Here is a 13,713-nt window from a genome sequence, read left to right as displayed (position 1 = left end):
TGTCAGATCTCTCTACCAATCTTTGTCTTCTACAGCCTCTAGAAAAATGCCCTGACTGTCCACACTTGAAACAGTGTCCACACGAGTCACCTAATCCTTGCTCTTTACACACCCCACATCCTCTCTTAGCACTTGTTTTAGTTTGGTGGGCAGGTCCCTTGGGGTTAGCTAAGCTTTTCCTGATTTCAGCCATTTCTTCTCTAAGCAACTTGACTGTCTCATAAAGCTCCGATTCTCCCTCTTTAGCTAAAACAGGTGCTTTACGGCTTTTAGGCTTCATAACTTCAGCTGATTGCTCTCGATTTCCGACTCTAGCCTCAGCTACATCCTGACACTGACTATCTCTCATGTCTGTTCGTAGCTCATTCACTTTTGGCCCTTTGCCAGTGATGTTCTTTCTCTGCTTGGACTGTCTCTCTGACTCAACACTGGCTGCTTCGTTCATCTTGTCAATGAGTACCTCATCCGTCACTGTCAGGTCATCAAGAAAGGGTTTAAGCTGGAACTTAACGTGGTCACTTAATAATCCAGTACTAACTGACCTCAAGAATTTCTTCTGAGTAAGCTCAGGACTATACTGTTCATCTGACCCGACCTCTCTTGAAGCGAGCAAAAGTCTCTCTTTTAACTCAATGGCTCTAAACAGGAAGTTTTGGGGTGACTCACGACTGTCCTGTGTCATGTTGACTAGTCGGTGATACAAGTCTATTGAACTGTCCTCTTTGAAGTGTCCCTTTAGTATGGTCTTTAACTGGGTAAGGGTGAGGTCACTTTTTATTTCAAGCATATCTCAAATAGCCAAACCTGGGCTGATTGACTTGACTACCGCCTCCACAACTTCAGCCTCGCTGTGTCCCCTACTAAGGCCTCTGTCAATCTGATGCATAAGGTTTGTGTACGAGAGCCGGTCTTTCTGCCCCCTTTCCCCTATCTGACCACAAATCTTGAAATCTTTCCTTATTGTCACTTCTGGGAGTCTGTTCACAGCTGCAGGTGGCACAACTTGTGGAGCTGGTGGTAGGTTCGGTGATGCACTGTTCACTCTCTCACTCAACCTCCTCACTTCATCTTGCAGAGCTTGACTGTTCTTCTGTAGCTGTGAATACTTCTCTGCTAGGCTCATTTCTGTTGCCGTTTGCTGGATATCTTGTTCTGTGTTCTCTGCATTTTCATCTGTCTCTGTGTCTTCATCAGTTTCTTTAATCTGTTCCACTGATTTTAATATGTTCTTGAGAAAATACAAAGCAACATCCTCCTCTTCTGTATTAATAGTACTGTCCAAAGACTCTATGATCCGACTGATTAACGCCCGTCTTGTTGTGACATTTCCACATGAGATCTTGGCCCAGACACACACCTCTTTCAGCTGATCCAGTTGCAGCAGCCATAGTCTCCGTGACAGTGTGTCTGCCAGCTCCTCAAGATCCTGCATGTCGGAGGCCGCCGCGCCTCCGAAGCTGTGCGTTCCCGTCGTCATCACTCCAAGCTCTCTGTACGCGTTCTCGTCACACTTAACTCGACGTTAATTAATCCCAGCAGTGCCTCCAATATTTGTTGCACACTTGGATACAATAATTGACTGTCCAGGCGTGCATGGGTGGGTTCTTTTTATAACTTTAATCCAGCGGTCAATACAGTAACACAACGTGGAGCCTACCGTCCTGTCTCATGCTTCACCCCGGTCTTCTCGAAAAATCTGCGCGCTCTTTTTCCCCCGAAGCTGCCCCAAAAATGCCTGCGTGAGCCTCACTCATTTTAACCACCAGCAACACAATAAAACATTACATATGTTCTCGTACATGAATATTTCTACTACTACTGAACAGATTTACATGCAAAATAACAAAAATTAAATAAATTAAATATGAGAATGGGGGGGTCCATGTCCCTATGCATGCCAGGCATTATGGGTCCCACACACATTTATCCATCGAATTGTCTGTATGCAAACATTTTTAGATTAGATTATATTTTAGATTATAATGACACATTCACTTGAGTACATACTTTTTGTTTAATATATAGGTTAATAAATGGACTAATTCAGGATTTTATAGGATTTAAAAAACACAATATTCCAGTTCCTCTGATATACTCCGTGTTGATTCTATCCATGTGCAACAGAGAGTGCTTACATCTTCACCAGGTCCTCCTCCAGCTTCTCTTGCTGTCTTCTCCTCAGGGCCACTGTCTATGGGCCAGGGCCACCTATGCGGTGTTGCTCTGACTTTCCTGTTTTGAATTGTACCTATCTGGGCATTCATCCAGGGTGTCGTGGCATGTTCAACGTTTGGCTCATCACTAGTTCTCCACTGGGGTCACCCAAGGATCGGTGCCGGGGCTGCTGCTCTTTGCCATATACGCAACATTGCTCAGGCAAATCATCCCATGGTCTCCCATGGTGTTTTATACCACTGCTTTCCACATGGCACCCAGTTCTGTGTCTCATTTTCCCCAGACTAACCCTCAGGCTCAGACTAGATCTCACCATGTCTCTCAGACATAACCGCATGGATGCAGGGCCACCACCTTCAACTTAACCATGGTGAAAATGAGCTCCTTCTTTCCTTGGCAAAACTATCCATTCATCAAAACATAGATCACAAAATTGGCCCCTGCCTGTTATCGAGGCTGTTTGAAACCTTGGAGTCATGATTGTTGACCATCTGAGGTTTTGTGATCATGTAGCATCAGTCTCCCTGTCATCCCGTCACTTTGCCATATCCAACCTCAGAAAAGCCAGGCCATTAAACCTACAAATGCTGATACAAGTCATGGTGATCTCCCATATTTCCACCAATTCAGATAGTCCAACGAAAGCAGGCCCATGCCACCTCACTGCTGATAGAGGTCTACTGTACCTGCCCACATTAAGATCATGTCATTCATGCTGACCGACAGACTAATACCGGAATCTGCTCCCTCTTACGTGAACAATCTTGTTTGAGCCCATGCTACCCCTCGTTGCTGCATCATTTTCCAAAAGCTGTCTGTCATAATAATTAGTGAGCATTTACTGGATGCATTACTGCAACATTAAAAAAAAAAAAAGATTGATTGCTGGTTGGTTGGTTGGCTGGTTGTTGTTGATTGGTTAGAAATGATGCACATTATAACTCAACTCAAATTGAATTCTATTTATATATGAAGCAAAATCCTATTCTTAAGGGAATCCAAAGTTTTTTCTTGTGGGTTTTTTAACCTTTAAATCTTCCTTTAATTTCCCCAACATAAATTTTATCAAGCAAATCTGACATTACAAGTGATCGTGTTTCCTGTATCTCACAGCCTCGAGTCCTCTCCGGCTGCCCAATCAGATACGAGTGCAGCATTTATCAGTTTAAAAAGGACCAGTCTTCTCTTCACTCAGCCCAAAACTTGGAGCAAGATGACATCTGCAAAGTTGATCTTCTGGCTGATATGTTTGGAGAAATTTGGTGAGGATTTCTTTTTTGTTTGTATTTTGTTTATCTATGGCATCATTTGCAAAATTCTAGATTTAAACATTAAACGTTCATTTCTAATTATATTTTGTTTTTAGCTCAGACAGCTACAATGGAATTTTCTCCATCTTTGAATTGGAAGACCAATTATAACTTGGTCAAACCTGGACAGAACCTGACTTTGCCGTGTCTTCACAGAGGTGATGTTTCTACCAGGATCTCTTGGTTTAAAGAAACTCTGGGAGAGAAGCCGATTCTGCTCTGTACATACAGCATAACAAGTAAAGGTTGGATATTTGTTAATGACTCAAAATCCAATCCACGTTTCCAACGACATGCTGGTAACAAAGGAACTAATCTGACAATAACAGATTTGAAGTTATCAGACTCAGCGACGTATTACTGTGTAAATCGGTATTTAAATGTATTTGACTTTACAGAAGGTTATAATGTCATTGTAGAGGGTTCAGGGTTGACCATAGATCAGTCAGCATCTCAGTCTATCCAAGCAGAAGGTTCTGTGACGCTGAATTGTACAGTCCATACTGGGTGGACTTGTGATGGGGATCACACTGTTTACTGGTTCAGAAACTCTGGACCATTTCAACTGGGACTCATGTACAGCCATACAGGCGGGAACAAGCAGTGTGAGAGGAAAACCAACACCTGTTTCTACAACTTCTCCATGAAGAACCTGAACACTTCTCAGACTGGGACCTACTATTGCGCTGTTGCAGCATGTGGACACATTCTGTTTGGAAATGGAACCAAGCTGGTGTTTGAGAGTGAGTGAGTTTGAAATTATTTTATTCAAAAGCTGTTAAAGTGCTATTTTATGTGCTATGTTTAAACACATAGAGCAATTTACAGCAACATGAACCTTAAGTTCTAAGTTCATACAGTAATAAAATTTATGCTGTTTGAATTTTACACCACAGCAGCACATTAAAAACATTTGTGGTCAAAGTATCACTTTAACTCATACTTTTTTTTATGTAAGTATAGATTCTCTTCATATACTGTTATTTTATAAAATAATGTGTGAATGGTGATGCTTGTAGTTTCGCTGAATTAGAAAATAATGACATCATAACTGCCATGATATAAAGTGAGAAGACAAATATGTGTAAAGATCTAAATAATTATCTGAAACGGTATCGCGGATATCACAATTTCTGATGCCTCTCGTTACAGATAAAGGAAACTATCTTGTTTTGGTGTATTTCCTCAGTGCGACCTGGATATTTACCATCATCGTGGTTATTTTATTAACCATTTCACTTTATATGACGAAAAAGAGAAACAGCCATCTCTCTCTGGGTAACTGATGTAATATATTTTGAATGTTCTTAAAAATAATAAATAAATGAATGTTGCATTCTGTGTTTAAAAGACTTGCAGTCAGGGATCCCAGACTCACCCAGAGCAAACCCAGCGGTGAATATCATTTTGATTATTTTTTTAAAAATTTATTTAAATGTGTGTATATATATTTTTTAATTCTCTTTATTTGCCTGCACCAATTATGTTGTGGGCAATTGTCGTTTCATTTTATTACCAGGGCAACCAAAAGGAAGACAACCTCCATTATGCCGCTTTGAGAGCCAACCAGTCCAACAGATCGAGGAAGCAGAAAAACAGACAGAATGAATGTGTGTACTCTACTGTGAGGTCGTAGATGTTGTCCCTTTGTCATTACAGCTCATCACAGGAACAGTAATAATACCATTTTAAACCAATGTTGGAGCTTTTTTGTGCTGTGTTTTAATAATTAGTGTGCATTTCCTTGTAAATTTTACCATTTGTACACTTTCATTTGGAGAGTCAATTAAACACGTTTTGCTTAATGGATTTTGTTTATTCTCGCCATATCCAAATTGATATTGAATTACTTTAACACCATAAATACATTGAGGTATAGATTGTACAGCGGTCACAAAAGCTTTAATTTTCTTATCCAACCTGGAAAGATTAATTTTGATACACATTTAAGACAAATGTAAGTGCACAAAATACTAATAATATTATGACTAATTACTGATAATTGATGTCCCAAAAACATACCAGTGGCTGGAAAAGGCCAGACTGAAAGACAGCACAGAGCCAGTAACCATGGCTACACAAGAACAGGCCCTGAACACCAGAGCAATAGAGGCCAGGGTCTACCATACCAGACAAGATCCCAGGTGTGGGCTGTGTAGAGAAGCCCCTGAGACAGTCTAGCACATCACAGCAGGGTGCAAAATATTGTCAGGCAAGGCATACATGGAGCGACATAACCAGGTGGCTGGTATAGTGTACAGGAACATCTGCCCTGAGTATGGACTGGAGGTCCCAGGGTCCAGGTGGGAGACACCCTCGAAAGTGCTGGAGAACAAGCAGGCCAAGATCCTGTGGGACTTCCAGATCAAGACTGACAGGATGGTGGTGGCCAACCAGCCTGACATAGTGGTGGTGGATAAACACCGGAAGGTAGTGGTGGTGATAGATGTAGCAATCCCAAGTGATAGCAACATAAGGACGAAGGAACACAAGAAGCTGGAAATATACCAAGGGCTGAAGGAGAGAGAATGTGGGCCATGAAGGCAACAGTGGTCCCAGTAGAGATTGGAACACTAGGGGCAGTAACACCCAACCTGAGTAGATGGCTCCAGCAGATACCAGGAAGCACATCAGAGATCTCTGTCCAGAAGAGCGCAGTCCTAGGAACAGCTAAGATCCTGCGCAGAACCCCCAGACTCCCAGGCCTCTGGTAGAGGACCCAAGTCTGAAGGAAGTCATACTGTGTCTGGGTTTTACCTTCAACTGTCATAAAGACTTTATTGTATCATGATTCCCATCTTTTCTGTTGTTACTTTGACAATAAAGTAGCCATCAGTACAAGACGAACACTTATCGCAAAGGAATTAAGAGTTGTGTTTTTCATCTTAACAGAGTCTCAAGCCTCATTATTAAGAGCCCGCCCACATCAAAGAGGTACCCTGTTGTAATGGAAAATACGCTGTACCGTAGCGTGGTGAGTCAGTGTCATGCCGATACTGTGTGGTGAAAAGCGCTGAAAAATGTGACTTGTGCTATGTCTATTTTTCACTTATCATATCTATTTTTCACTTATCTAATTTAGATTGTTATCTGCCAGGTCATCTCACTGTGGTTACAAGTATTTGACAGTCTCTCTCATTTAGCCAGAAATTGACTGTGACAGGCAGTTTCCTCCTGTTCTACATAAACAACATATATTTACTTAGATATTCCCCACTACGATGAGGACACCCTTAACTATACCTCAGTTTTGCATGTGGTGCCATTAATGTCTGGCACTTCATTTCCTGTCTAAGTCACATTAAACCTTGGCTGGCCTTTGACCTATTGGTACTTCAAATTTTGAATTATGGTCATTTCAACATGCTGTTTACTGGTTCAGAAACTCTGGAGAATCTCTACCAGGAGTTATTTTCACCAGTGCAGTCAGAAGGAATAACAAGTGTGACAGGAAAACCAACAGCTGTTTCTTCAACCTATCCCTAAAGAACACGAATGAGTCTCAGACTGGGACCTACTATTGTGGTGTCGCATCCTGTCAAAGCATTGTGTTTGGAGCTGTAACCAAGGTGGAATTTGAGGGTGAGTTTTATTCTAACTTTATGATTCCAATGTTATGACTTGGACTCAAGATTCGGGAGTTTAAAATGATTACTTTACTACTATTGCTTGTCCATTGTGAAGGCAGACTTGACACAATGCAAAAAAAAAAAAATGTACAATTTAAAAAAAACAAATTCAATCAAATTCAGAAATGTTGTCCTGAAAACATTGAAACTAGACAGGGTATTTAACTTGGATTTCAAATCTGAACATGATAAATAATGATTAGTTCAACTTAAATTGATAGTAAAAGCTCCACTTTCCAATTCCACTAATTGGTAACTTTGGATTGGAACGAAGAATCGTGTCACTTGAGACGAACTGACTTAACGAATACTTGTTCAAGCTACCTCTTCTACCCTCACTGAAACTTTGACCTCTGTCTGCTGCCGTGTGCATCTACAGATCAGAAAGACTCTCTGGTCTTGTTTTACTTCCTGTGTGGTGCATCATCATTCAGCATATTTCTGGTAGTGTATCTGGCCTTCTCGGTGTGCATGATGAACAATCACAGCTGCAATTGTGAAGGTATAATCAATTGCACTTCCTGTTTTCTATCATGTTGTCTAACATGATTTTTTTCACAGTTTTAGCATTCATTTTATGTTTCAGAATTGTTTCAGAAAAGATTGTCACCTCTGTCCAAACCAAAGGTATTTTTTATTAGTCAGAATAAAGTCGTTCATTAAATATTCAAAAGGCACTGACTTTATTGTTGTCATTTACAGGATTGTCCAGATGCAGATGGTTCTGTTTTGTGGAAGAAGAAGATGAACAGAGAACATACCTGGACTGAATGTGTTTACTTCAGTGTCAAGCAGTAGAATAGTAAAATGACCATTTTCAACAATTTTAGATATCCTGTAGTTTCAGAAAACTCACAAAATAGAAAAAGGCTCTTCTGTGGTTGATTTATAGATATTTGATTTATTGTGTACATTCTACATTGTTCAGGATGTTCAGGATCCTTGGTACAATAAAGAAGGAAATAACCAACACACACTTGATTGTCTTGTCCTCCAACGACCAATGAATCATGGTGGAGGAGCTTAAGTGTCCTCAACATCCCAGAATCTGTTTTGTCTTAATTTGCCCCTCATAAGGCCTCCAATGGGAAAGGGGTACTAGGTGGAGGGCCAGACAAAGCACAGATCTCAAAGACATTATCATTTAGGAACAGCATATCCCACTTAGTGACCAGGGGGCCTAGGCCTGTGTTTGGAGCACATTGGTGCGCGACCAATGGCTGGGACTTTGTCTATGGGCCCAGATCGTCCAAACATGAAACAGAGACATGAGTCTGTCTTGCAGCAGGGTCTGGGGCCATATGCATTAGGTGATAGGCCATGGCAGGGTCACACAAGGATAAAAAGGAGCTCAAGGAAATCCTCAGCAGAAAGAAAAGTTCCTGTTTCACATGCTCTGATTCTGACAAGAAGGAAGTCAATAGAGAAGTTAAGCATGACATGAAAGCAGCCAAGCTATCGTACAAAACCACCCCTTTTACACATGGTCCTGCTGTATCTGCTGTCAGTATCTGCCACAGGCTGTATCTCCCAGGGCTTTATTTCCCCAGGTTTTTGATTGGTGCAACAACTGACTGGAGCTAAATGTCACTAAAACCAAAGAGATTGGTGGTGACTTTTCCAACAAGCACTTGCAGCTGTTGCATGTTTCTTATTTAACAAAAAAATATCCTTAAAGTTAAAAAAGACTGTAAATAATCCAGAATGCGCAGCTGTTAATTTAGTGTGGCATATCAATTTTAGAATTTGTCTATCTGAATAAGACACACAGGGTATGATGAGAACTTATGTAGACACCCCAGGTGTTAGCTTACACACCCCCACACATGTGACGCTGTGCAGTACAAACAAAACCACAACATCAGTTACTGCTCGACCTGTTTGCTGTCTGTTTTTGCATTTGCAATCATATTTCTTTTCTTACTTTCTTCTTCTTCTTGGAATAAAACATTACATAATTATATACACATCATGTAAAGAAATATCAAGTAATATACCATACCATTCATACGTTACCATACGTACAGCCATGTTTTTAGACAATGATGCAAAACACTTAAAGTTTTGACATGTTTAAAAATAATCCTGTACTTATATATTTTGTCCTGCAGTCAATCTTCTTCTAAAATAAGATTCAAATAAAGTTGCAACCCTTTATTGTCTAAAATGTCCAAATGTGTTTTTTGTAACACAGTCAGAATCTTTTTTTTAATTGTGCTGCAGCTATGACGGCAATACTTGTACATACTTGCATGGTGGGCTTGACTTTTCCCCTTCTGTCTTGGTGGTTTCAAACAGGAAGTCTTTGCTGTGTCTTAACACACAGCAGTCAAACTACATCGCTTCACTCTCTTGACCTTGGCATTCAAATACAACAACTATTGTAAGGAAAATGACATTGCTGTAATGTTAATGTGATCCACATTGCAGTCACATCAACACATGTTCTTGTCAATAGTGTTATTTCTGTTTGTATTAAGCACATTTATCCATCGAATTGTCTGTATGCAAACATTTTTAGATTAGATTATATTTTAGATTATAATGACACATTCACTTGAGTACATACATTTTGTTTAATTTATAGGTTAATAAGTGGACTAGTTCATGATTTTATAGGCTTAAAAAAACACAATATTCCAGTTCCTCTGATATACTCCTGGGGTCACCCAAGGATCGGTCCCAGTGCTGCTGCTCTTTGCCATATACGCAACATTGCTCAGGCAAATCATCCCATGGTCTCCCATGGTCTTTTATACCACTGCTTTCCACATGGCACCCAGTTCGGCGTCTCATTTTCCCCAGACTAACCCTCCGGCTCAGACTAGATCTCACCATGTCTCTCAGACATATCCGCATGTATGCAGGGCCACCACCTTCAACTTAACCATGGTGAAAATGAGCTCCTTCTTTCCTTGGCAAAACTATCCATTCATCAAAACATAGATCACAAAATTGGCCCCTGCCTGTTATCGACGCTGTTTGAAACCTTGGAGTCATGATTGTTGATCATCTGAGGTTTTGTGATCATGTAGCATCAGTCTCCCTGTCATCCCGTCACTTTGCCATATCCAACCTCAGAAAAACCAGACCATTAAACCTACAAATGCTGATACAAGTCATGGTGATCTCCCATATTTCCACCAATTCAGATAGTCCAACGAAAGCAGGCCCATGCCACCTCACTGCTGATAGAGGTCTACTGTACCTGCCCACATTAAGATCATGTCATTCATGCTGACCGACAGACTAATACCTGAATCTGCTCCCTCTTACGTGCACAATCTTGTTTGAGCCCATGCTACCCCTCGTTGCTGCATCATTTTCCAAAAGCTGTCTGTCATAATAATTAGTGAGCATTTACTGGATGCATTACTGCAACATGGAAAATATAAAAAAGAATGATTGCTGGTTGGTTGGTTGGTTGGTTGTTGTTGATTGGTTAGAAATGATGCACATTATAACTCAACTCAAATTGAATTCTATTTATATATGATGCAAAATCCTATTCTTAAGGTAATCCAGAGTTTTTTCTTGTGGGTTTTTTAACCTTTAAATCTTCCTTTAATTTCCCCAACATCAATTTTATCAAGCAAATCTGACATTACAAGTGATCGTGTTTCCTGTATGTCACAGTCTCGAGTCATCTCCAGCTGCCCAATCAGATACAAGTGCAGCATTTATCAGTTTAAAAAGGACCAGTCTTCTCTTCACTCAGCCCAAAACTTGGAGCAAGATGACATCTGCAAAGTTGATCTTCTGGCTGATATGTTTGGAGAAATTTGGTGAGGATTTCTTTTTTGTTTGTATTTTGTTTATCTATGGCATCATTTGCAAAATTCTAGATTTAAACATTAAACGTTGTTCATTTCTAATTGTATTTTGTTTTTAGCTCATACAGCTACAATGGAATTTTCTCCATCTTTGAATTGGAAGACCAATTATATCTTGGTCAAACCTGGACAGAACCTGACTTTGCCGTGTCTTCACAGAGATGATTTTTCTACCAGGATCTCTTGGTTTAAAGAAACTCTGGGAGAGCAGCCGATTCTGATCTGTATGTACTGGATATCAACTAAATATTGTAGCTGTGCTAATGACTTCAAAAACAATCCACGTTTCCAACTACATCCTGGTAACAATGGAACTAATCTGACAATAACAGATTTGAAGTTATCAGACTCAGCGACGTATTACTGTGTAAATCAGTATTTAAATGTATTTGACTTTACAGAAGGTTATAATGTCATTGTAGAGGGTTCAGGGTTGACCATAGATCAGTCAGCATCACAGTCTATCCAAGCAGAAGGTTCTGTGACGCTAAATTGTACAGTCCATACTGGGTGGACTTGTGATGGGGATCACACTGTTTACTGGTTCAGAAACTCTGGACCATCTCAACTGGGACTCATGTACAGCCATACAGGCAGCAACAAGCAGTGTGAGAGGAAAACCAACACCTGTTTCTACAGCTTTTCCATGAAGAACTTAAATACTTCTCAGATTGGGACCTACTATTGTATGTGGACACATTCTGTTTGGAAATGGAACCAAGCTGGTGTGTGGGGGTGAGTGCTCTAATTTTGTGTAGATTATTTTCTGTATATTGTAGAAATAATTTACATATTATCTAGTTTTAAAAATATTAAGCCAGCATCCAGTAATTTATTTAATTGTCCATAAAAAGGTTATCCTAATTAGCTCTGTTCAGTTGGTTTATATATAGTGTTTTATCGAAAAATTTACCAGTTCAAACAGATATGGCCTAAATAACCCCCAATTCTCTGTTTACACAGAGCTTTCAGTATCTAAAATGAGGAGAAATTGTAACGTTTAAAGCCCGGTTTGAATTTTACATGGACACCGTGGCAGTCCTTTAAAAACATAATATTTGTGGTCAAAGTATCACTTTAACTCATTACTTTTTATGTCAGTATAGGTTCTGTTTCTATATTGTTACTTTATAAAATAATTTGTGACTGGCGATGTCTATTGTCTCCCTGAATTACACAGTAATGACATCATAACTAGCTTAATATAAAGTGAGAGGACAAATTTGTTGAAATACTTAAATGATTGTCTGAAACGACATCGCGGATATCACAATTTCTGATGCATCTCGTTACAGATGAAGGAAACCATCTTGTTTTGGTGTATTTCCTCAGTGCGGCCTGGATATTTACCATCATTGTGGTTGTTTTATTATCCATTTCAGTTTTTATGACAAAGAGGAAAAACAGTCATCACTCTCTGGGTAACTGATGTAATATATTTTGAATATTCTTAAAGGTAAACTGGGAAAATTACTTTAAAAAAATCTCTTCCTGTGTTTTAAAACAGACTCTCAATCAAGAGTCCAAGCTTCATCCAGAGCAAATGCAGAGGTGGAGACAATTTTGATTTAAAAAAAAAAAAAAGTTTATATGTATAAATAATCCTTATTTACACACACTAACTTACCCTTTATCACATATCTCCAGGGCTACCAAGAGGAAAACAACCTCCATTATGCAGCTTTGAGGAACAACCAGCCCAACAGATCAATGCAGAACAGACAGAATGAATGTGTGTACTCTGCTGTGAGGCTGTAGATGTCTTGTTGTCATTGCAGGTTAACACAGGACCTAATTAAGTATTTTGTATTTACGCATACCGGTTTTACATTTTCAATTGTATCATTTATCAGTCTCGATGAGGCAAAGTTTTCCTAATAAAGTTGTTTTTTTCTGGCCATGTCGACAAATGATAGATTACCTCCATATATTTATATTCATTTTATGAAGACAAAGCTTGTATCGTGCTGTTGCAGTCCTTAATTTGTGAAGTCAAAAGCTGCAACAATGGTTTTCACAAGCATTCATATCCATCGGACTATTAAGTTGACCAAAACACCCACTGGATGAGACAAATGCTCCATTATGTGATCATGACCATGTAAACAGCAGCAGGCTATGTCTTGGATACATAGAAATGCTAAGGCAGGGGCAGTATTATCCAAAGGGTTGGCGTACTCCTGCTGTGTCCACCGTGGTCTCTCTCCCCGGAACAATTTTTCCCAGGAACGATTTTTGCTTATTTGGGATCCAATTTGCCAGCAGTTTAGAAAATGTTTAGCTATCTTTGTTGACCTCTTTTTTGTAAAACTTGGGGCATAAAGACTAACAAAACAGATAACAAAATTGAACACAATACAAATATTAATTTTTGATTTAATTAAAAATTATTACCTGCTCAAGATTCCCAATACAACTGAAACCTTGACATCTGTCTGCTGCTTTTTGAATCTGCAGACCTTGGTTAGCTTCCTAATTGGTGCATCAGCATTCAGCATGATGAAAAGCAGTCACAGCTGCCATTGTTAAGATATAATCAATTACAATTTTATTTTGCAACAAAAGACCTTCAACAGTTTTATTAGAATTGTGAAAAAACTGGCAAATGGATTTTTGTCCATCCCTCTATCAGTCTTCGACTTCTTTATCTCTTTTTAGGGGACAGGTGGCCGCTTATCCCACTTCTAACTCACAAAGACAAACAACTGTTCATTCCCTCATTCACTTCTAATGTCAATGCACATGGACACGGGGAGAACAGGCAAA

At 39.6% G+C, this 13,713-nt stretch overlaps 1 protein-coding gene and 1 pseudogene across 2 annotated transcripts in view; both read left to right on the top strand.

Annotated features, from left to right (window-relative positions):
* Positions 1 to 5,290, top strand: part of LOC115248523 (uncharacterized) — a 46,507-nt gene extending 41,217 nt beyond the window's left edge. The window contains exons 1-2 of one of the 2 annotated variants that reach the window (XR_003887360.1): positions 4,770 to 4,880; positions 5,005 to 5,073. Coding sequence is in view for 1 of the 2 variants with exons in the window: in XM_029832301.1 (XP_029688161.1) it covers positions 5,005 to 5,121 (117 nt within the window). In the remaining variant the exon portion in view is untranslated. Of the gene's footprint in view, positions 1 to 4,769; positions 4,881 to 5,004 lie in introns of those variants that run through there. The other variant, XM_029832301.1, reaches the window with a different exon arrangement.
* A 5,357-nt stretch (positions 5,291 to 10,647) lies between these two features.
* On the top strand, positions 10,648 to 12,693 carry LOC115248524 (uncharacterized; annotated as a pseudogene).
* Positions 12,694 to 13,713: the final 1,020 nt, after the last annotated feature.

This window comes from Takifugu rubripes, unplaced genomic scaffold (assembly GCF_901000725.2).
Source record: "Takifugu rubripes unplaced genomic scaffold, fTakRub1.2, whole genome shotgun sequence".
In the NCBI taxonomy this organism is placed as follows: Eukaryota; Metazoa; Chordata; class Actinopteri; order Tetraodontiformes; family Tetraodontidae; genus Takifugu; species Takifugu rubripes.
This window is presented reverse-complemented; position numbering and strand designations above follow the sequence as displayed.